General features: G+C 42.8%; 1 protein-coding gene across 1 annotated transcript in view; it reads left to right on the top strand.

Moving 5' to 3' along the window:
* Nucleotides 1-24,119, top strand: part of LOC311134565 (talin-2-like) — a gene marked incomplete at both ends in the record, with an annotated part of 76,727 nt that overhangs the window by 11,250 nt on the left and 41,358 nt on the right. Inside the window, 14 exons of the mRNA XM_084168271.1 lie at nt 11,465-11,528; nt 11,686-11,790; nt 13,274-13,429; nt 14,668-14,769; nt 14,858-14,934; nt 16,413-16,599; nt 16,737-16,850; nt 17,326-17,434; nt 18,097-18,305; nt 18,599-18,697; nt 18,906-19,073; nt 19,362-19,656; nt 20,752-20,918; nt 21,652-21,780. Of these exons, the coding sequence (XP_084024397.1) occupies nt 11,465-11,528; nt 11,686-11,790; nt 13,274-13,429; nt 14,668-14,769; nt 14,858-14,934; nt 16,413-16,599; nt 16,737-16,850; nt 17,326-17,434; nt 18,097-18,305; nt 18,599-18,697; nt 18,906-19,073; nt 19,362-19,656; nt 20,752-20,918; nt 21,652-21,780 (1,981 nt within the window). The remainder of the gene's footprint in view (nt 1-11,464; nt 11,529-11,685; nt 11,791-13,273; nt 13,430-14,667; nt 14,770-14,857; nt 14,935-16,412; nt 16,600-16,736; nt 16,851-17,325; nt 17,435-18,096; nt 18,306-18,598; nt 18,698-18,905; nt 19,074-19,361; nt 19,657-20,751; nt 20,919-21,651; nt 21,781-24,119) is intronic.

Below are 24,119 nucleotides of genomic sequence, written 5' to 3'. Positions count from 1 at the left end.
GGCTGTAGGAGGGCAACAACCCAGCAGCAGGACTGCTACCTCCGCCTTTGTGCAAGGAGGAGCAGGAGGAGCACTGCCAGAGCCCTGCAAAATGACCTCCAGCAGGCCACAAATGTGCATGTCTGCTCAAACGGTCAGAAACAGACTCCATGAGGGTGGTATGAGGGCCCGACGTCCACAGGTGGGGGTTGTGCTTACAGCCCAACACCGTGCAGGACGTTTGGCATTTGCCAGAGAACACCAAGATTGGCAAATTCGCCACTGGCGCCCTGTGCTCTTCACAGATGAAAGCAGGTTCACACTGAGCACATGTGACAGACGTGACAGAGTCTGGAGACGCCGTGGAGAATGTTCTGCTGCCTGCAACATCCTCCAGCATGACCGGTTTGGCGGTGGGTCAGTCATGGTGTGGGGTGGCATTTCTTTGGGAGGCCGCACAGCCCTCCATGTGCTCGCCAGAGGTAGCCTGACTGCCATTAGGTACCGAGATGAGATCCTCAGACCCCTTGTGAGACCATATGCTGGTGCGGTTGGCCCTGGGTTCCTCCTAATGCAAGACAATGCTAGACCTCATGTGGCTGGAGTGTGTCAGCAGTTCCTGCAAGAGGAAGGCATTGATGCTATGGACTGGCCCGCCTGTTCCCCAGACCTGAATCCAATTGAGCACATCTGGGACATCATGTCTCGCTCCATCCACCAACGCCATGTTGCACCACAGACTGTCCAGGAGTTGGCGGATGCTTTAGTCCAGGTCTGGGAGGAGATCCCTCAGGAGACCATCCGCCACCTCATCAGGAGCATGCCCAGGCGTTGTAGGGAGGTCATACAGGCACGTGGAGGCCACACACACTACTGAGCCTCATTTTGACTTGTTTTAAGGACATTACATCAAAGTTGGATCAGCCTGTAGTGTGGTTTTCCACTTTAATTTTGAGGGTGACTCCAAATCCAGACCTCCATGGGTTGATACATTTGATTTCCATTGATAATTTTGTGTGATTTTGTTGTCAGCACATTCAACTATGTAAAGAAAAAAGTATTTAATAAGATTATTTCATTCATTCAGATCTAGGATGTGTTATTTTAGTGTTCCCTTAAGTTTTTTGAGCAGTATGTATATATATATATATATATATATATATATATATATATATATATATATATATATATATATATATATATATATATATATATATATATATATATATATATATATATTGAGGTGAGAGCATTGGAAATTATTTTGGCGGTTGACCTGCTTCTGTTTTGTGGGTGGCACTGTGTGCTGTTTTCGATGGATGGGTCCTGGCCTCTCGGGGGCCTAGGGATTCGGGGGGACGTGGGTGGTATGCTGATCACTGGGATGACGGCCCAACTTGGGATGGGGAGGGGCTTTAGCAGGGGGAATTAGTGGAGAACAATTGGAGGGTTACTTAGTAGCAATGGAAATATCATGGTACAGCTATATGGACAGTCAATCGCTATGGTATTTTTTATTGGTAAATTTACAAACATATATAATGATAAATAGATTTGAAACTTGTATCCCATTATGGCATGTGGTGAAATAAGTATAGCTAGTTATAATTGTAATGGCTTAGCAGATAATAACAAAAGAAGAACAATATTTACGGGGCTCCAAGAGAAGGAATATAATATCTATTGTTTACACGAAACTCATTAAACAATTCTAGATGAAGTTGCGTGGAAAAAAGGAATGGGGGGGCTAAATATACTTCTCCCATGGGCAAAGAAACTGTCACGTTCGTCGTGTAAAGGATTGGACCAAGGTGCAGCGTGGTATGCGTACATGTTTAATATTATAATAAAGCAACTGAACGTGAAGTTCTAAAGGCTAACATAAACAGAAACAAGATCCCACAACTAAAGGTAGGCAAAATGGCTGCCTAAGTATGATCCCCAATCAGAGACAACGATCGACAGCTGCCTCTGATTGGGAACCACACCCGGCCAACATAGAAATAGAATAAACTAGATTCTATCCAAATCACACCCTGACCTAACCAAACAGAGAATACAGGTGATCTCTAAGGTCAGGGCGTGACAGAAACTCAAAAGGGGTGGTGATATTAATTAACAGTAATTTTGATCCGAATGTGCACATTTTCCAAACAGATACGCAAGGTAGATGGATTATTTTAAATATGTTATTGGACCCTAAACAGATATGGCTCATTAACCTTTCCGGACCAAATAATGATGATCCACACTTCTTTGACAATATATATAATAAATTATCAACTCTGCAAGCAATTCAATACTCTATTATTATGGTGGGAGATTAAAATACTGTTTTAAATAGCTCAATGGACCGTAAAGGAAATCACACTACAAACAATCCCTCTCATGCTCTTAAGGAAATCGTGAATGTCATGGATACATTAGAACTAGTAGATATATGGAGGCTTAAATATCCTGATCTAGTGAGATATACATGGCGGAGACTCAATCAAGCTAGTCGTCTTGACTTCTTTCTTATGTCATTCTCATTGGCACCAAAAGTTTAAAAAGTGTTGATAGGGGACAGAATGCCGTCGGACCATCATATAATTGGCATATACAGTGGGGAAAAAAAGTATTTAGTCAGCCACCAATTGTGCAAGTTCTCCCACTTAAAAAGATGAGAGAGGCCTGTCATTTTCATCATAGGTACACGTCAACTATGACAGACAAAATGAGAAAAAATCACATTGTAGGATTTTTTATGAATTTATTTGCAAATTATGGTGGAAAATAAGTATTTGGTCAATAACAAAAGTTTCTCAATACTTTGTTATATACCCTTTGTTGGCAATGACACAGGTCAAACGTTTTCTGTAAGTCTTCACAAGGTTTTCACACACTGTTGCTGGTATTTTGGCCCATTCCTCCATGCATATCTCCTCTAGAGCAGTGATGTTTTGGGGCTGTCGCTGGGCAACACGGACTTTCAACTCCCTCCAAAGATTTTCTATGGGGTTGAGATCTGGAGACTGGCTAGGCCACTCCAGGACCTTGAAATGCTTCTTACGAAGCCACTCCTTCGTTGCCCGGGCGGTGTGTTTGGGATCATTGTCATGCTGAAAGACCCAGCCACGTTTCATCTTCAATGCCCTTGCTGATGGAAGGTTTTCACTCAAAATCTCACGATACATGGCCCCATTCATTCTTTCCTTTACACGGATCAGTCGTCCTCGTCCCTTTGCAGAAAAACAGCCCCAAAGCATGATGTTTCCACCCCCATGCTTCACAGTAGGTATGGTGTTCTTTGGATGCAACTCAGTATTCTTTGTCCTCCAAACACGACGAGTTGAGTTTTTACCAAAAAGTTCTATTTTGGTTTCATCTGACCATATGACATTCTCCCAATCCTCTTCTGGATCATCCAAATGCACTCTAGCAAACTTCAGACGGGCCTGGACATGTACTGGCTTAAGCAGGGGGACACGTCTGGCACTGCAGGATTTGAGTCCCTGGCGGCGTAGTGTGTTACTGATGGTAGGCTTTGTTACTTTGGTCCCCGCTCTCTGCAGGTCATTCACTAGGTCCCCCCGTGTGGTTCTGGGATTTTTGCTCACCGTTCTTGTGATCATTTTGACCCCACGGGGTGAGATCTTGCGTTGAGCCCCAGATCGAGGGAGATTATCAGTGGTCTTGTATGTCTTCCATTTCCTAATAATTGCTCCCACAGTTGATTTCTTCAAACCAAGCTGCTTACCTATTGCAGATTCAGTCTTCCCAGCCTGGTGCAGGTCTACAATTTTGTTTCTGGTGTCCTTTGACAGCTCTTTGGTCTTGGCCATAGTGGAGTTTGGAGTGTGACTGTTTGAGGTTGTGGACAGGTGTCTTTTATACTGATAACAAGTTCAAACAGGTGCCATTAATACAGGTAACGAGTGGAGGACAGAGGAGCCTCTTAAAGAAGAAGTTACAGGTCTGTGAGAGCCAGAAATCTTGCTTGTTTGTAGGTGACCAAATACTTATTTTCCACCATAATTTGCAAATAAATTCATTAAAAATCCTACAATGTGATTTTCTGGATTTTTTTCTCTCAATTTGTCTGTCATAGTTGACGTGTACCTATGATGAAAATTACAGGCCTCTCTCATCTTTTTAAGTGGGAGAACTTGCACAATTGGTGGCTGACTAAATACTTTTTTTCCCCACTGTACATTCCTCTTACTGAATTTCCACGTGGGCGAGGATATTGGAAATGTAATCAAAGCCTATTGGATGATAACTTGTTTTTAACTAGGACAGAGGAATTTATAACTGATTATTTCCGACATAACATAGGTACAGCAAATCCCCTTATTGAATGGGACACCTTTAAATGTGCCTTTAGAGGCCATGCAATTCAGTACTCATCTCGAAAACAAAAGCAATTTAGGTCAAAAGTGTCCACACTAACAAAGGAAATAGGTCTAACAGAACAGATAGATAGCAATAAAAACTGTAACATAGAGGCTCAGAATAAATTAGAGGAAAAACAAAAAGAAATGGAGAAACTTATTCAAGAAATATCAAGTGTAATATATTATAAAAATAAAGCAAACTGGATCGAATATGGGGGAAAATGCACCAAATTCTTTTTTAATCTTCAACATAGGAATGCTACCAAAAATAATTTATTGAAACTGGTTACAAATGACAGTCACCCATGATTCACCAAATTATATTTTGAAGGAGGAAACAAAGTATTTTAAGCATATGTTTTCAGTCACCTCCATCTCCTCTAACTGAAGCAAATTGTAGAGATTTTTTTAAATTGATAATGTAAACAGCCATACAGAAAGACTCATGTGAAGGTGAAATTACAGTGGAAGAACTTCTGGATGCAATTAAAGACTTTAAGTCCGTGAAAACTCCAGGGCTGGATGGCATACCAGTCGAGGTATACTAAACCTTTTTTGATATACTCAGAGGATCGTTATTAGCATGTTTTAACCACTCCTATGTAAATGGTAGATTATCAGACACTCAAGAAGAAGGTCTGATTTTAATTATTACTGAAACAGGATACAAGTGTAAAATATAAAGATCAGTCCATTAAAAAAATTGGAGGCCCCTTACACTTCAGTGTTGTGATGCAAAAATTCTAGCAAAATGTATAGCGCATAGAATTAAAAAGGGATTGTCGGACATTATTCATTCTAATCAGACAGGTTTTTTACATGGGCAATACATTACATTTACATTTGAATCATTTAGCAGACGCTCTTATCCAGAGCGACTTACAGTTAGTGAGTGCATACATTACGATACATTGGAGATAATATAAGGCAAGTACTGGAAACAATAGAACACTATGAAAAATCTGGGAAACCAGGCCTACTATTCATAGCAGACTTCGAAAAGGCATTTGATAAAGTACGACTGGGGTTTATATATAAATGCCTGGAGCATTTCAATTTTGGACAATCTCTTATAAAATGGGGTAAAATCATGTATAGTAACCCTAGGTGTAAAATAGCTCAGTTGAAGTCGGAAGTTTACATACACTTAGGTTGGAGTCATTAAAACTAGTTTTTCAACCACTCCACACATTTCTTGTTAACAAACTATAGTTTTGGCAAGTCGGTTAGGACATCTACTTCGTGCATGACACAAGTAAATTTTACAACAATTGTTTACAGACAGATTATTTCACTTATAATTCACTGTATCACAATTCCAGTGGGTCAGAAGTTTGCATACACTAAGTTGACTGTGCCTTTAAACAGCTTGGAAAATTCCAGAAAGTGATGTCATGGCTTTAGAAGCTTCTGATAGGCTAATTGACATCATTTGACTCAATTGCAGGTGTACCTGAGGCTTTATTTCAAGGCCTACCTTCAAACTCAGTGCCTCTTTGCTTGACATCATGGGAAAATCAAAAGAAATCAGCCAAGACCTCAGAAAAAAAATGGTAGACCTCCACAAGTCTGGTTCATCCTTGGGAGTAATTTCCAAACTTCTGAAGGTACCACGTTCATCTGTACAAACAATAGTACGCAAGTATAAACACAATGGGACCACGCAGCCGTCATACCGCTCAGGAAGGAGACGCATTCTGTCTCCTAGAGATGAACGTACTTTGGTGTGGAAAGTGAAAATCAATCCCAGGACAACAGCAAAGGACCTTGTGAAGATGCTGGAGGAAACAGGTACAAAAGTATCTATGTCCACAGTAAAACGTGTCCTATATCGACATAACCTGAAAGGCCGCTCAGCAAGGAAGAAGCCACTGCTCCAAAACCGCCATAAAAAAGCCAGACTATGGTTTGCATCTGCACATGGGGACAAAGATCGTACTTTTTGGAGAAATGTCCTCTGGTCTGATGAAACAAAAATAGAAATGTTTGGCCATAATGACCATCGTTATGTTTGGAGGAAAAAGGGGGAGCTTGCATGCCGAAGAACACCACCCCAACCGTGCAGCACGGGGGTGGCAGCATCATGCTGTGGGGGTGCTTTGCTGCAGGAGGGACTGGTGCACTTCACAAAATAGATGGCATCATGAGGAAGTAAAATGATGTGGATATATTGAAGCAACATCTCAAGACATCAGTCAGTCAGGAAGTTAAAGCTTGGTTGCAAATGGGTCTTCCAAATGGACAATGACCCCAAGCATACTTCCAAAGTTGTGGCAAAATGTCTTAAGGACAACAAAGTCAAGGTATTGGAGTGGCCATCACAAAGCCCTGACCTCAATCCTACAGAAAATTTGTGGGCAGAACTGAAAAAGCGCGTGCGAGCAAGGAGGCCTACAAACCTGACTCAGTTACACCAGCTCTGTCAGGAGGAATGGGCCAAAATCCACCCAACTTATTGTTGGAAGCTTGTGGAAGGCTATCCGAAATGTTTGACCCAAGTTACATTTACATCATTTAGCAGACGCTCTTATCCAGAGCGACTTACAAATTGGTGCATTCAACTTATGATAGCCAGTGGGACAACCCCTTTTGTTTTATGGGCGGATGGGGGAGGGGGGTAAACAATTTAAACAAGTTAAACAATTTAAAGGCAATGCTACCAAATACTAATTGAGTGTATGTAAACTTCTGACCCACTGGGAATGTGATGAAAGAAATAAAAGCTGAAATAAATCATTTTCTCTACTATTATTCTGACATTTCACATTCTTGAAATAAAGTGGTGATCCTAACTGACCTAAGACAGGGAATTTTTACTAGGATTAAATGTCAGGAATTTTGAAAAACTGAGTTTAAATGTATTTGGCTAAGGTGTATGTAAACTTCCGACTTCAACTGTAAATAATGGCTATTTCTCAGTAAGTTTTAAACTGTCAAGAGGAGTGAAACAAGGTTGTCCACTATCGGCATATCTATTTATTATTGCCATCGAGATGTTAGCTATTAAAATCAGATCCAACAATAATATCAAGGGATTAGAAATCCAGGGCTTAAAAACAAATTTGTCATTGTACGCTGATGATTCATGTTTTCTTTTAAATCCACAACTTGAATCCCTCCACAGCCTCATAGAGGATCTAGATACAGTGAGGGAAAAAAGTATTTGATCCCCTGCTGATTTTGTACGTTTGCCCACTGACAAAGACATGATCAGTCTATAATTTTAATGGTAGGTTTATTTGAACAATGAGAGACAGAATAACAACAACAAAATCCAGAAAAATGCATGTCAAAAATGTTATAAATTGATTTGCATTTGAATGAGGGAAATAAGTATTTGACCCCTCTGCAAAACATGATTTAGTACTTGGTGGCAAAACCCTTGTTGGCAATCACAGAGGTCAGACGTTTCTTGTAGTTGGCCACCAGGTTTGCACACATCTCAGGAGGGATTTTGTCCCACTCCTCTTTGCAGATCTTCTCCAAGTCATTAAGGTTTCGAGGCTGACGTTTGGCAACTCGAACCTTCAGCTCCCTCCATAGATTTCCTATGGGATTAAGGTCTGGAGACTGGCTAGGCCACTCCAGGACCTTAATGTGCTCCTTCTTGAGCCACTCCTTTGTTGCCTTGGCCGTGTGATTTGGGTCATTGTCATGCTGGAATACCCATCCACGACCCATTTTCAATGCCCTGGCTGAGGGAAGGAGGTTCTCACCCAAGATTTGACGGTACATGGCCCCGTCCATCGTCCCTTTGATGTGGTGAAGTTGTCCTGTCCCCTTAGCAGAAAAACACCCCCAAAGCATAATGTTTCCACCTCCATGTTTGACGGTGGGTATGGTGTTCTTGGGGTCATAGGCAGCATTCCTCCTCCTCCAAACACGGCGAGTTGAGTTGATGCCAAAGAGCTCGAGTTTGGTCTCATCTGACCACAACACTTTCACCCAGTTCTCCTCTGAATCATTCAGATGTTCATTGGCAAACTTCAGATGGGCCTGTATATGTGCTTTCTTGAGCAGGGGGGACCTTGCGGGCGCTGCAGGATTTCAGTCCTTCACGGCGTAGTGTGTTACCAATTGTTTTCTTGGTGACTATGGTCCCAGCTGCCTTGATCATTGACAAGATCCTCCCGTGTAGTTCTGGGCTGATTCCTCACCATTCTTATGATCATTGCAACTCCACGAGGTGAGATCTTGCATGGAGCCCCAGGCCGAGGGAGATTGACAGTTCTTTTGTGTTTCTTCCATTTGCGAATAATCGCACCAACTGTTGTCACCTTCTCACCAAGCTGCTTGCTGATGGTCTTGTAGCCCATTCCAGCCTTGTGTAGGTCTACAATCTTGTCCCTGACATCCTTGGAGAGCTCTTTGGTCTTGGCCATGGTGGAGAGTTTGGAATCTGATTGATTGCTTCTGTGGACAGGTGTATTTTATGATCATGAGAACGGTGAGGAATCACTTGTCATCTCCCATCTGGACTACTGCAACTCGCTGTTGGCTGGCCTCCCTGCCTGTGCCATTAAACCCCTACAACTCATCCAGAATGCCGCAGCCCGTCTGTTGTTCAACCTTCCCAAGTTCTCTCACGTCACCCCCCTCCTCCGCACACTCCACTGGCTTCCAGTTGAAGCTCGCATCCGCTACAAGACCATGGTGCTTGCCTATGGAGCAGTGAGGGGAACGGCACCTCTGTACCTTCAGGCTCTGATCAGTCCCTACACCCAAACGAGGGCATTGCGCTCATCCACCTCTGGCCTGCTGGCTCCCCTTCCTCTGCGGAAGCATAGTTCCCGCTCAGCCCAGTCAAAACTGTTCGCTGCTCTGGCACCCCAATGGTGGAACAAGCTCCCTCACGACGCCAGGACAGCGGAGTCACTCACCACCTTCCGGAGACATTTGAAACCCCACCTCTTTAAGGAATACCTGGGATAGGATAAAGGAATCCTTCTACCCCCCCCCCCCCCCCCCAATTGTAAAGTGGTTATCCCACTGGCTATAGGGTGAACGCACCAATTTGTGAGTCGCTCTGGCTAAGAGCGTCTGCTAAATGACGTTAATGTGCCCTTGAGCAAGGCACTTAACCCTAATTGCTCCTGTAAGTCGCTCTGGATAAGAGCGTCTGCTAAATGACTAAAATGTAAATGTAATACAGGTAACAAACTGAGATTAGGAGCATTCCCTTTAAGAGTGTGCTCCTAATCTCAGCTCGTTACCTGTATAAAAGACACCTGGGAGCCAGAAATCTTTCTTATTGAGAGGGGGTCAAATACTTATTTCCCTCATTAAAATGCAAATCAATTTATAACATTTTATACATGCGTTTTTCTGGATTTTGTTGTTGTTATTCTGTCTCTCACTGTTCAAATAAACCTACCATTAAAATTATAGACGGATCATTTCTTTGTCAGTGGGCAAACGTACAAAATCAGCAGGGGATCAAATACTTTTTTCCCTCACTGTACATTTTCTAACCTCTCTGGATTACAACCAAATTATGATAAATGTACTATATTACGTATTGCATCACTAAAAATTTAATTTTTACATTACCATGTAGTTTACCAATAAAATGGTCTGATGGTGATGTGGATATACTCGGAATACATATCCCAAATGAAATAAATGATCTCACTCCAATACATTTTAATAGAAAGTTAGCAAAAATAGATAAAATCTTGCTACCATGGAAAGGTAAATACCTGTCAATTTGTGGAAAAATCACCCTGATTAACTCTTTAGTATTATCCCAGTTTACCTATTTGCTTATGGTCTTGCCTACGCCTAGCGAACAGTTTTTTAAATTACATGAGAAAAAAATATTCAATTTTATTTGGAACGGCAAGCCAGACAAAATTAAACCGGCCTATTTATATAATGAATATGAATGAGGACATAAATTATTAAATATTAAAGCATTAGACCTATCACTAAAAGCTTCAGTCATACAAAAGTTATACTTAAATCCGAACTGGTTCTCTAGCAAATTAGTAAGATTGTCTCACCCAATGTTCAAGAATTACCTTTTTCCCTTTATTCAGATTACAACCTCTCACTTTCAGTTATTTGAAAAGGAAATAATCTCCCAAATATCACTATTTCTAAAACAAGCCATAGAAAGTTGGTTGCAATTTCAATTTAATCCTCCAGAAACGACAGAACAAATTCAAATTAAACTCAAATATACTAATTGATAAAAAACCTTTTTTTTTTACAAAATGTTTAAAAAAGGTATAATCTTTGTAAATTATATTATCGGTAGGACTGGTGGAGTTATGTCGCACATGCAGCTAACAAAAACATATGGAAATGTCTGCTCTACCCAAAATTACAACCAAATAATTGCAGCATTACAGCAAAAATGGAAAAGGAAAGTGGAAGGGGGAAAAAGTAAGGAACTTGTCTGTCGGCCTTGCATTAAAGAATATAATTGGTTAAAGAAAATTGTGATAAATAAAAAAGTATACCAGTTTCATTTAAGGACCAAAGGATTGACAGCCATCCCATATAGATTGCAAAATAGTTGGGAAGAGATTTTTGACGTACCGATTCCATGGCATAGTGTTTATGAATTGATACGCAAAACGATACCGGATTCAAAACTTATAATTTTTCTATGTAAATTATTATATAAAATTGTTGCTACCAATAACATTTTATTTATATGGGGGATACAATCTTCCCAGCTCTGCATATTTTGCTGCGAAGAGACAGAATCATTAGATCATTTGTTTTGTTACTGTCCATTTGTAGCTTGTTTTTGGACACAGGTCCAGGAATGGCTAAAGGATTGCAATGTTTACCTGGAGCTAACCCTGCAGATAGCACTACTGGGTGATCTGAAAAGTCATAGTCAATCGATCAATAATATAATAATACTTCTAGCAAAAATGTTTATTTTCAATTTACGATCTGTAGAAACAATGAGAATAGAAAGGTTCAGAACTTTTGTAAAACATCACAGAACAGTTGAAAAATATATGGCAAATAGAATATAACACTTGTGAATGTAGGTACTGAGGCAAGAATGACCTTGTGTGAAAGCATGTTTTGGAAAGGGAATGTCTGTACATCATGAGTGTAAACTTGTAAAATGTGGTTTATCTCCATAGCCTGAAGGAGTTTCTACCCAAAGAGTACATCAAGCAGAGAGGGTCGGAGAAGAAAATATTTGTGGTATGTTCAGTATTATGCAATATGTTGTAGACATATGGATTCATATGTTATCAAAGGAAAATTAAAAGCTGTGAATTAAAAGCAATGCATTTCCCAAATTTGATATTGTTTAAACTCTAGGTTTCTATTGCTGTATCTATTTCCCTCTGACCCTCAGGATCACAAAACCTGTGGAGAAATGACAGAGATTGAGTCCAAAGTAAAGTATGTGAAACTAGCGAGGTCCCTTCCGACATATGGGGTCTCCTTCTTCCTGGTGAAGGTAAGATATAAGTAGAGAGGCTTGTGTTCTCCAACAGACAGTAAAATGAATGATTTACTGTGTAAATACAGCTTACTGCAAGGTTAAGATTAGGTTTGAGAGGTGTGTGTGTGTGTGTGTGAGAGAGGTGTGTGTGTGTGTGTGTGTGTGTGTGTGTGTGAGAGGTGTGGGTGTTTGTGTGAGAGTGTGAGAGTGTGAGAGAGAGAGAGTGTGAGAGAGAGAGAGACGCTCACACAGAAACAACAGCCAAAAACATAGATATACTGTAGGTAAAGCACATTTTGGGAATTTATTGCAACCTTCCATTTGTTATGTGTCACTCTTAAACCAGCTCAGTGCTCCAGAACAAGCCTTCCATAACTGTAAGGATCTTAGATATGATCAAAGTTTATTGGTTGCGTACACAGTTTAGCAGGTGTTATAGCGGGTGCAGCTAAATGCTTATGTTACTAGCTCCTAACAATGCTGTAAAATGTCAAAAAATTAAAATGTTAGGGATTTTTTCCCCCTAAAAAATACAAGAAATCAAGAAACGTTGAATGAATGATATAGAAGGCCTGTCTGTGATGGTGGGACTACGGCCAATAAAAGCTCTCTGACATTAGTTCAACCTGTGCTGCTGTGAGTCCCGACCAGCAGGTGTTTAAAAACCTCACCAACTTGCCTTGTATGAAATACAAGCTTACTGATTTAAGATACTATCTCTAACATGGCAAACCACTTCAGATTCCAAAATCTGACTTCCTGAGTTGAATACACTGTGAACAACTACTTGAATAAGCTAAGACAATGAACAATTGAAATAGTTCTCTATACATAGCTACCATGATAATCAAGATAATGTTATCTGCCCTTGTATAAAAAGCATTGAGTCTGTTCAAGCTGCTCTAAAGCTGTTACCTTGTTCTGTTGTTGGAGCTCTACTTTTTGACCCTGAAATAAAAACAATAGCCTGGAGAAGTGAAAAGGTATTTTTCAACTCCCCTGTCCTCCTAACCATTAATTTTGTGTAGTGTTCAGCTTTGCTGGAGTGGAGCCAAGAGTAGGCTCATGTTCTGAAGTGAGGCGTAATGGATTGTGTGTGGGCAGAGAGGAGGAGGGCACTAGAGCCAGTCAGAGTCAGTGTGCTGCTGCTGGTGGAAGCTCCATCCTGCCACACTGACAGCCAGGTTGAGGCTCCCCTAGCAACAGAGGCCTAGCCTGGGGAAGGAGGGACTGGGGATGGCCTGTTCAGCAGAACAGCAGGGAGGCCCGGTTAAACAAGCCTGAACTCTGCAGGGTCAAACCCCATCCGCCCTCCTCCTCCTCCACTGGGGCTCCTGACTCAGGACAGACAAACAGAACAGCGCATGTGTGCTATCTATGGCAGGCAGCTTTGCTCTGCTGCTGTTTTCATTTCTCTGAGTAAAGAGATGCCCCCAGTTATTCATCTGTGTAGGCGTTGAACACCTATGAAAATATTGTCTCATGTCTTGTCTGTTAGGAAAAGTTGAAAAGCAAGAATAAGCTTGTCCCACGGTTACTGGGGATAACCAAAGAGTCGGTGATGCGGGTGGAAGAGAAGACTAAAGACGTGGTTCAGGAATGGCCCCTAACCACAGTGAAGAGATGGGCTGCTTCTCCCAAGAGCTTCACCCTGGTATGACCTGGTCTCAGTCCACTCCAATCCCACATTCACAGGAACACATTCTACACTCTTAAGGCTCACACACATCACACCGAATGTATATCTAGCATTCGTCTGGCGATCGTTCGGCGCGCTGTGTTTTAGGGACCACCCGCTGTAGACGTCTGACTGCCGCCATTTTTCACCGTGATTCTACATGGAATATTGGTGCGCAATTTACGTTCAGAGGTGCTAAGAACCCTCGGCCAGCAAACACTAGTGGTGTATCTGAGCCTTTAACCTCTCTTCTGTCCGTTACATCTCATTATAACAACAGAAATACACTATATATACAAAAGTATGTGGACACCCCTTCAAAATATTTCGGCCCGTTGCAGACAGGTGTAGTGTAACTGCAAAATAGTATGTGTTGTTGATACTACCCCCAATCCACAGTGTTATTGTGTTTTCTTTTCAATAAACAGTTATGTTAGTGTATATATTAGACTGTGTATACAAGGGATTTTACTGAAAGAATGTGAAGCACTTGGACGTTTTATTTATTTGAGTGCTTTTTCAATGTAGTATTTTGGTTGTTGTCAGCAGTGCTGTTTTTTTTGTTTGTTTGTTTTATCTCGGTTTATTAAGCCAGATTGCATTCAACTGAAATGAATAACCCATTTTAAGATTAATAGGGAGTACAATTTTTAAACATACTCGGAGGTACATTTGCCAACATTGATTTGAATGGAATATTACATTCCTGTCTCGCTTAGGAAGCCTTTGAAATGTGTGGAGTTATATATTGAAAACGAGTATGTCTCATATTTTATCAGCTCTTTGAAGAGTTCAGAATCGTAATGGAATGGAGTCAAAGTTTGTCTGTTCATTAGGAGAAGGAATGGTGAAGGTGTTGCCGACATACCATTAGTCCATTCAAAGCTTCTTTCTAAGCACTACCACATCTTCCTGTGCTTGTGTAGATGGAAAGGAACTTTGTGAAATTAGAGCGCAGCATGGCAAATAGCTGTGACACGTGAAAGTAGAAGGCCCTGGTTCAACCTTGATCTCTGAGAAAGCTGCTGTACTCCACATACGACAACACATACACTTCTCCATTTCCTAGAGGTATCACCAGAATACTATGAGCCTATGTACTGACAGATAGGGATTAGTTATGTGATTAAGTTATTGCTATGAGAGTAGTCCATTGTAGTGGGTCTGGACTGTAACTTCAGTATCTCTCCTGACAATCTGGTTGTATCCTGCAGGATTTTGGGGAGTACCAGGAGAGTTACTACTCTGTTCAGACCACAGAGGGGGAACAGATCTCTCAGCTGATTGCAGGATACATCGACATCATTCTCAAAAAGGCAAGTCAAAATAAACCAGAAATGAGCAAACCAGAAACACTTCCCACAAGTATTTTCTTTTGACACCTTTTGTTATTCCCTTCCACAGAAGCAGAGTAAGGATCGTTTTGGTTTGGAGGGAGATGAAGAGTCCACCATGCTGGAAGAATCTGTCTCTCCAAAGAAGTAAGGATCCCTCATACTGCACATACATAGGGTGCTGGCCTATTTACATTGATAATGCTGACCAGCCATATTCAGAGACTACAGACAAGTTATTCCTCATGTGAATGTAAACCTTGATTTTATTGTGCATATAATCACATTTCTGCCTGCCCGGCATTACACCCCTGAGAAAAATAACACGAAATGAGTTAGACTCTGCATCCTGAATTTCCAATAACATACAGTATCTGTGAGTTCATTTGTTCTCTGAAATATGATCACAGAATACCATCTGTCCCTCTCTCCTGAAGGAATATTAGCTTTTATTTGTATTTTCTCTAACCTCCATAAGAAAAATACCCCAGGGCAAGACAGCTATATTATTATTTTGCAAACAAAGATCATTTGTATCTACTTCCCCAGAATCAGATGAACTCGTGGAGACCATTTTTATGTTTTATGCGAGGGGGGGTGCATTGGGATTATTTAAAATACTCTTTGAAGAGGTAGGGTTTCAGATGTTTTCGAAAGATGGGCAGGGACTCTGCTGTCCTAGCTTCAGAGGGAAGCTGGTTCCACCATTGGGCTGACAGGACAGAGAAGAGCTTGGACTGGGCTGAGTGGGAGCGGGAGGGCCAAGAGACCAGAGGTGGCAGAACGGAGTGCTCGGGTTGGGGTATGAACGTAGTTTTGCAAGATTTTGCTAACTAGTGACTGGAAGTCTATGGGCATCTGCTAGTCAGTCATTACGCTAACACTAGTTTGCAATTGCGATAGTGCTAGTTATCAACTTCTTTCAAACTGCAAGCAGAGACATGAAAATGGTATCCACAAGTTATCTGACTCTGGGGAAGTAGATAAAGGGCCTCATTGGCAAAATCCTGAAGTATCCCTTTAACATGTAATTTCTTCTCATCTCAGATGATCACAGCTGCCTAGTTTTTATTTTTGCTTGGCCTTGCAGCTCGACTCCTACAGGATATCTAATACAGATAGACTGTTGTCCTGTCACCCCGAGCCCAGACACCGGTTGTTATTGGAAACCTGTTTGTCTCATAGCGGATCCTGCTGGGATAGACACTGGGCATCATATCACTCCCTACTGTTTAGGTGCCAATTGACTCATGTTTTGTTTCTCAGCACAGAACATAATTGCTGCCTCTCAAAATAAGCAGTAATTAACCAATAGTGAATGTGACAAACTGTTTACAGGGGCAGTGGAACAGCTCTTTTCATATCAGTACTAACTCACTGTTATGGCTCTGTTACTGCTGTCCTATTGTAATGGAGAAAATAATGAGTATTATGTTTCCTTATCAGAAGATGTCCTATAAAGGTCCTAACATCTCTCTCTCTCTCTCTCTCTCTCTCTCTCTCTCTCTCTCTCTCTCTCTCTCTCTCTCTCTCTCTCTCTCTCTCTCTCTCTCTCTCTCTCTCTCTCTCTCTCTCTCTCTCTCTCTCTCTCTCTCTCTCTCTCCCCCCCCTTCCCCCCTCTTCAGGTCGACCATCCTGCAGCAGCAGTTTAACAGGGTGGGTCGTGTGGAGCATGGCTCGGTGGCACTGCCAGGTATCATCCGCTCCGGGTCCATCGGTGGCCCTGACAACACCTTCAACATGGGCACCATGCCCTCTGCCCAGCAGCAGATTACCACAGGGCAGATGCACAGAGGACACATGCCCCCGCTGGTGAGCATGCCCGCTGGCACCCATGCCAATGTCACACAGTAGGAGCAGTGATGTGCAGAAAACCTTGCTTACACAATCACTAACTACGATCTTTGTCTGTTTGTACAAAAATCTTTAAAATGTGTGTGTGTTGTCAGAGCTTGGCCCAGCAGGCCCTGATGGGGACCATTAACACCAGTATGCAGGCAGTGCAGCAGGCCCAGGCTGATCTGGGGGAGGTAGATAACCTGCCTCCTCTTGGACAGGACATGGTGAGTTCCCTCCTCCATTCACTGGACTAATCCCCCTTCACACACCACAGCCACAAAATTACACCATTCAAAACTGCTCAACTTCTCCAACACTTTGAACCTTTTAGTCCACGCAGCCTAGTCAGTGAAGATTAATTCTATTTCTTTGTGTGTTTTTGGAAAATATATTTTTGTATCCCATTACATGTATTATTTTAAAGGTGCAAGTTTGGCGTTTTCCCTCGGTAGATGTGCTTAGCTAAGCATATAGAAGGGCTGACTTTATGTTAGTCTTTTTGAACTCCCATGTTTCACGTGTAATTAGGTGGTGGAAATTGACTGTAAATATGAAATATGCACTTTAAAGCTGGAAACTGGTGCTTCAATAGCTGTAGGAGTTGTGAAGAAGCCCTAGTCCTGATAACAAAATATATATGAGCTAAAACTCTCCCACTGTGATGAAAGCCAAAACCCGTCCTTCTCTCTCTCCTGAAAGGCATCCAGAGTTTGGGTTCAGAACAAAGTGGATGAGTCCAAACATGAAATCCACTCTCAAGTAGATGCCATAACTGCTGGAACAGCATCTGTGGTCAATCTTACTGCAGGTGAGTGCCCAAGAGTTTCCTTACAGATGTTTGGAATCATGTAGAGTTTTCTGTTATATTTTCACTAGAATCCTTGTTTATAAAAGGCCTCTAGACTTAGCTCGAAAATGACCTATTAAAAATAACAGGCGCTTATCTTCAAGGGCAAAACCCACAGGGATAGAATCAATACACACATTTTCCAAGCCGATGTGGAACACCCAGAGAGGAGGGGTCTGAATTCCGTTTACATAATGGAACATTTCCCATTTGCCCTAATAAATATTTCCATTGATGAATAAATAGTGAGCGTGTTGTCCTGAAGCTTAACTAGCTGGCAGCCTCTCACTGCCTCCTGGCTGGAGCTGTGCCATGCTGCTCCACACTGCTCCCTGCCAGCCTTTCAATAGGTTTTAATCTTTCCCAGCCATCTGTTGAATGGCACTGAGGCTCCCTGTTATCATCCAATAGAAACTTTTACCTCTCCATAAATAACTATCACTTCTCTCTCTCTGTGCTTATCTCCACAATACCATATCCAATGTGTTTTCATTGTGATGATGGTGACACTGATGTGTGTATTATTATGGCATCACTCAGGTTGCTGCTTGCGGTTTGGGCTGAGAGAGTGGAAGAGTAGAAGGTATAAGAAAGGGTTAACGAGGACTGTCTCTCTTCCCTAGGTGACCCTACAGACACAGACTACACGGCGGTTGGCTGTGCCATCACCACCATCTCCTCCAACCTGACAGAGATGTCTAGGGGGGTGAAGCTTCTGGCAGCGCTGGTGGAGGACCAGGTGGGCAGCGGGCAGAACCTGATGGGAGCTGCCAGGACCCTGACAGGGGCCGTCTCTGACCTGCTCAGGTCTGTGGAGCCTGCAGCTGGAGAGGTACAGACACAACACAGCACTGTTCTACCCATTACATCTGCTCTATTCTCCTTATTACAATGATTACACAGAGATTGATACGGACTGTACTGCATGTGGACTCCCTTTTAACAAAGACACTAGTGTGTTTCTTTAGTATGTTTTCAAAACAATAATGATGTGTTCTGTAGAAATAATCACTGGGAGCTGGTGATGTGAACTGTATCTGAGAGCAGCGGAGTGCTGTGATTGTGCTGTGGTGTTGCAGTGGGGTCAGTGTTGTGAATGTGGTGATGTCACCCCCTCCCATGCAGCCCAGACAGACGGTGCTGACTGCAGCAGGAAGCATAGGCCAGGCCAGTGGGGACCTGCTGCATCATATGGGGGAGGGCGAGACCGACGAGAGGTTCCAGGTTGGACTGCACTTTACTCACTATTTCTATAGTACTGCTGCCAAACAGGGAAACACACATGTTCCCCCAGTCCCTGTTTAAAGCTTCACACACACTTATGTAATGGTATCAGGCTTTGTTTTCTTTAGCTATTGCAATTGAATGGAGAGCAAAAAGTCTGCTCAGCTCTGCTGTGAGTCAGTGAGTGACGTTGATGAATGTGTTACAGGACATTCTGATGAGCCTGGCCAAAGCGGTGGCCAACGCAGCTGCCATGATGGTCCTCAAGGCCAAGAATGTGGCCCAGGTGGCAGAGGACACTGTGCTGCAGAACCGAGTGATTGCAGCTGCTACTCAGTGTGCCCTTTCCACCTCACAGCTGGTGGCCTGCACCAAGGTACTGTCCTGACTGACTGCCACACCCCGGTTCCCTGTCTCCTGTTGCCATGGAGGACAGCTCAGGGCAAGGACTGTGATAAGAGAAGAGCTGTCTTACTGAAATGAAATGGCTGTGTGTTTGTCCTATCTCTTGATTTCTAGTACAGGATAGCGTATGCTAAATTAGTTATGTCAACAATAACATTATAATTCTTGTACACGCCAAAATGAGTCCCCTAGCATCTCTGAATGTGTCGTTTAATTTTGAGTGGCCAGTCGAGACTGATCGTGGACTGTGTTCGTCCAGGTGGTGAGCCCCACCATCAGTTCTCCGGTGTGCCAGGAGCAGCTGGTTGAGGCAGGGAAGCTGGTGGACCGCTCGGTGGAGACCTGCGTCAAGGCCTGCCTTTCTGCCACAGACCACGGGGAGCTCCTGAAGCAGGTGGGTGCCGCGGCCAACACGGTGAGCCAGGCACTCAGTGACCTGCTGCAGCACGTACGCCACTACGCCAGCTGTGGTGAGCCCATCGGACGCTACGACCAGGCCACAGACACCATCATGACCGTCACCGAGAGCATCTTCACGTCCATGGGAGACGCAGGTGAGCTCTGGGAGAGGAGGGGAGTGGAGGGGGGAGGGGAGTGGTTGAGCACTTTTTGGGAGGTGGGGAGAGAACTTTTCACTCTTGATTAATCTTGCAAGTATTTTCACATTCCTGGCCAGTTCTGGCATCCAGCTGTTTGAGTCTCAAACCTTTAGCTAGCTATTATTAAAGGACGTAAGAATTATCATTCAAGTAGACAGGACTGTCCAGCCTGTTTCTTGTCTTTTATTTTCTCTAGACTTTCACTGTGGTTGTTCCCATGTATTTTGACTGAGTGGGACCAAAGATGTTTTCTGGTTATGGTTTATATTAACTGACCTTCAATACCCTGCTATTGAAACATTTTCAAGGCCTGAAGTGTTTGTTATGGGTTGCCCATGAGTCTGAAGAATTCCCAACCCCAGCCAATCCTCAAGGGGTCGTAGAAAGCATGTCATCGAAAACCACTACAGAGCTTAAAATCTGCTCTCAATCACATTCAGTGCGGCTTTGAAATTTAACTGGAAACAAATGACCTTAAAATGTTTTATAGGGCTTAACACTCTGACTTTTGTAAAACATAGTCAAATAAAAACTGCAGTAGATCAGCCAAGTATCATTTATTATGAAATATGTCTTTAAAAGTCCCATTTCACTGATAGGGAAAAACATGTGTCTCTAAAGGCTGTAGGCTGTAAAGGACCCTGGATGTCATGCCTTTGATAGTCTTCTCTCCAGTTATTTCTAGCTGGAGGTGGGTGTTTAGCAATAACAGTTTTTATAGGCTGACTGGGGGAAATACAGTAGCTTCTATACAGCACTATAGAGGTTTTATAGTGCTTTTATTATTCTATTTCCTCACAGAAATACATATAAAGACAGATTAATTTTTTATAACCAGTGGGGAAGGCAAAATTAAACTGCTGTGATACTATCAGTATGATACCAGAAGGTGAAAAGGAAATCATGTAGTGTACTATTGTGTGTGAGGTCCAATGAGGGATCAGTAATCAGTGAGTTTATTCTAGGCCATGTTTCTGTGTAGATAGCACATTTGGGAGGTATTGACCCTGGCTCTGTCTCTCTCCTCTCTCTCTCTCTGACCCTGTGTAGGGGAGATGGTGCGTCAGGCCAGGGTGCTGGCTCAGGCCACCTCTGACCTGGTCAATGCCATGAGGTCAGATGCTGAGGCAGAGGTGGACGTGGACAACTCTAAGAAGCTGCTGGCTGCAGCCAAACTCCTGGCTGATGCCACGGCCAGGATGGTAGAGGCTGCTAAGGTACGGGTACGGGGACAACCACTATGCTAGCCTACTTAGAGTTCTAGGATAGATTGTTGTATGCCACTAGTGTGTAAACTGTACAGTATGCCATGTTAGTGTATTATCATTAGTGTCATGTCTGCAACTTAAACTAGAATTGTACTGCTGTCATTTGTTGGAAAGGAGATGTATAGTATTCCTAATGTAGTCTGGGCTGTAGCTTCTCTTTAGAGCTGAAATAATGAAAGGGCAGGACCAATGGTTCTTAATAAGCCCTTGGTGCTGTAGACAAGTATAAATGAGCAGGATATTATCAATGTAAAAACACCAGGCAAGTGAAACGATGCTTATGGCTTGTAAGATGCCTTTGATCTGTGACAGATTCATCACAACATTGCTGCTATTACAAAGAGGAAATGGGAATCTTGCACTGGCGGTTTCCTTGGAAACTGTCAGAAAGCAGAGTGTCTAATGCTGCTCTGCATTTAATGTACAGTCACAGTGTTGGGACATTTTTCAGAGTGCTAGTGAGACATTTAATGTACAGTCACAGTGTTGGGGGAAATGGTCAGAATGTTACTGAGACATTTAATGTACAGTCACAGTGTTGGGGAAATGTTCAGAGTACTACTGAGACTATGAAAGAGGGTTTGATATTCCCTTTGCCACTGCAGAACTATGATTGTAATTAGTGGTGCTTTTGCTTGTTGTGTCTGTGTGTGCCTGCGTGCATGTGTGTGTGCGTGAACAGGGAGCTGCAGCTTACCCAGAGAATGAGGACCAGCAGCAGCGGCTGAGAGAGGCAGCAGAGGGGTTACGTGTTGCCACTAACGCTGCAGCTCAGAATGCCATCAAGAAGAAGCTGGTCAACAGGCTGGAGGTGGGTTGGATGGAGAATGAGAGAATATTGTAACCTTTGTGCTAACTTTGAGTCCCTGTCCAGCTGTAGCTTTGTAGCAATGAACATTTGAGACTTTACACTAGTATGTCCTTTCTCACAAACAAACCCCATAAGTCCATCCAACACCATGACGCACCATTAAAGAGGAGAGTGTGTCAGACACCACTACCTAGATATGTGTGAAGATGCATAGATCCCCTCCCCCCAAGCCTTAGGAAAGAGCATAGCAAAAGAAAAATGTTGCACAAATTAGGTGTATTTAGCATATTCTCTACATTATTTCTGTTCCTGCAGCAGGAGTATGTGAATCCCATTATTTGTGTGAATGAGTTAATCGTAGTGTAAAGATCTGGGTTTAGCCCCTAGTATTAGTAGGCCCCTAATGACCAGACCCCCACTGCACTGGAGCTTCCACTGAACACACTAACCTAAGGCTGAATTCAGTTGGTTATCTGATGCATCTCTCTGTAGCCTGTAATACTAATGGGTTCCAGCCCAAAGAGGATGCAGAGATAATAAAAACAATTTAGAATTTAATGGGTTTAGATTAACTGACAGCATACCATCACCTGCCCATTCATATGGCTGAAATATCTCCTACTGATCTCCTAAAGCTTTGTATCTTTTGGGTTTCAACATTGCCATTTGTGTTGTGTCGCCCTTACCAGCATGCTCTGCTGTTAAGAAAATGCTAAATATGTAGTCTGTTTGTAGTTGATCTGTTTGTCTGTTTCACCAGAGAGAAATTAATTATCTCTCGCTCTCTCTCTCTCTCTCCCCCTCCCTCCATCCCTCCCCCTCTCCCTCTCCTCTTGAGAGATGTGCCAGACAGGCAACATTGTGCAGTCTGTTTGTTTTCCACAGGACAAAGATAGCATTGTTGTTCAGGTTCTTTTTCATCCTCCATCCTTCCACCCACAAAAGATGGAATCTCTTTTCTCTCGCCACTTTCCATTTTGTTGTTACTTCAAAGAAAGTAATCTGGGTGTGGATTAATGGCAATACAAAAAGTGTATTGTACAGTGCGTATGTATTGCATGTTGAGAAAATGTTGTCCTCATCCCAAAATACAGTATACAGTGGGGAAAAAAAGTATTTAGTCAGCCACCAATTGTGCAAGTTCTCCCACTTAAAAAGATGAGAGAGGCCTGTAATTTTCATCATAGGTACACGTCAACTATGACAGACAAATTGAGGAAAAAAAATCCTGAAAATCACATTGTAGGATTTTTAATGAATTTATTTGCAAATGATGGTGGAAAATAAGTATTTGGTCACCTACAAACAAGCAAGATTTCTGGCTCTCACAGACCTGTAACTTCTTCTTTAAGAGGCTCCTCTGTCCTCCACTCGTTACCTGTATTAATGGCACCTGTTTGAACATGTTATCAGTATAAAAGACACCTGTCCACAACCTCAAACAGTCACACTCCAAACTTCACTATGGCCAAGACCAAAGAACTGTCAAAGGACACCAGAAACAAAATTGTAGACCTGCACCAGGCTGGGAAGACTGAATCTGCAATAGGTAAGCAGCTTGGTTTGAAGAAATCAACTGTGGGAGCAATTATTAGGAAATGGAAGACATACAAGACCACTGATAATCTCCCTCGATCTGGGGCTCCACGCAAGTTCTCACCCCGTGGGGTCAAAATGATCACAAGAACGGTGAGCAAAAATCCCAGAACCACACGGGGGGACCTAGTGAATGACCTGCAGAGAGCTGGGACCAAAGTAACAAAGCCTACCATCAGTAACACACTACGCCGCCAGGGACTCAAATCCTGCGTGTCCCCCTGCTTAAGCCAGTACATGTCCAGGCCCGTCTGAAGTTTGCTAGAGTGCATTTGGATGATCCAGAAGAGGATTGGGAGAATGTCATATGGTCAGGTGAAACCAAAATAGAACTTTTAGGTAAAAACTCAACTCGTCGTGTTTGGAGGACAAAGAATGCTGAGTTGCACCATACCTACTGTGAAGCATGGGGGTGGAAACATCATGCTTTGGGGCTGTTTTTCTGCAAAGGGACCAGGACGACTGATCCGTGTAAAGGAAAGAATGAATGGGGCCATGTATCGTGAGATTTTGAGTGAAAACCTCCTTCCATCAGCAAGGGCATTGAAGATGAAACGTGGCTGGGTCTTTCAGCATGACAATGATCCCAAACACACCGCCCGGGCAACGAAGGAGTGGCTTCGTAAGAAGCATTTCAAGGTCCTGGAGTGGCCTAGCCAGTCTCCAGATCTCAACCCCATAGAAAATCTTTGGAGGGAGTTGAAAGTCCGTGTTGCCCAGCGACAGCCCCAAAACATTACTGC

Source organism: Coregonus lavaretus, assembly GCF_964263955.1.
Source record: "Coregonus lavaretus genome assembly, chromosome: 9".
Taxonomy (NCBI): Eukaryota; Metazoa; Chordata; class Actinopteri; order Salmoniformes; family Salmonidae; genus Coregonus; species Coregonus lavaretus.
The sequence above is the reverse complement of the archived record's forward strand: the minus strand, read 5'-3'. Positions and strand labels throughout refer to the sequence as shown.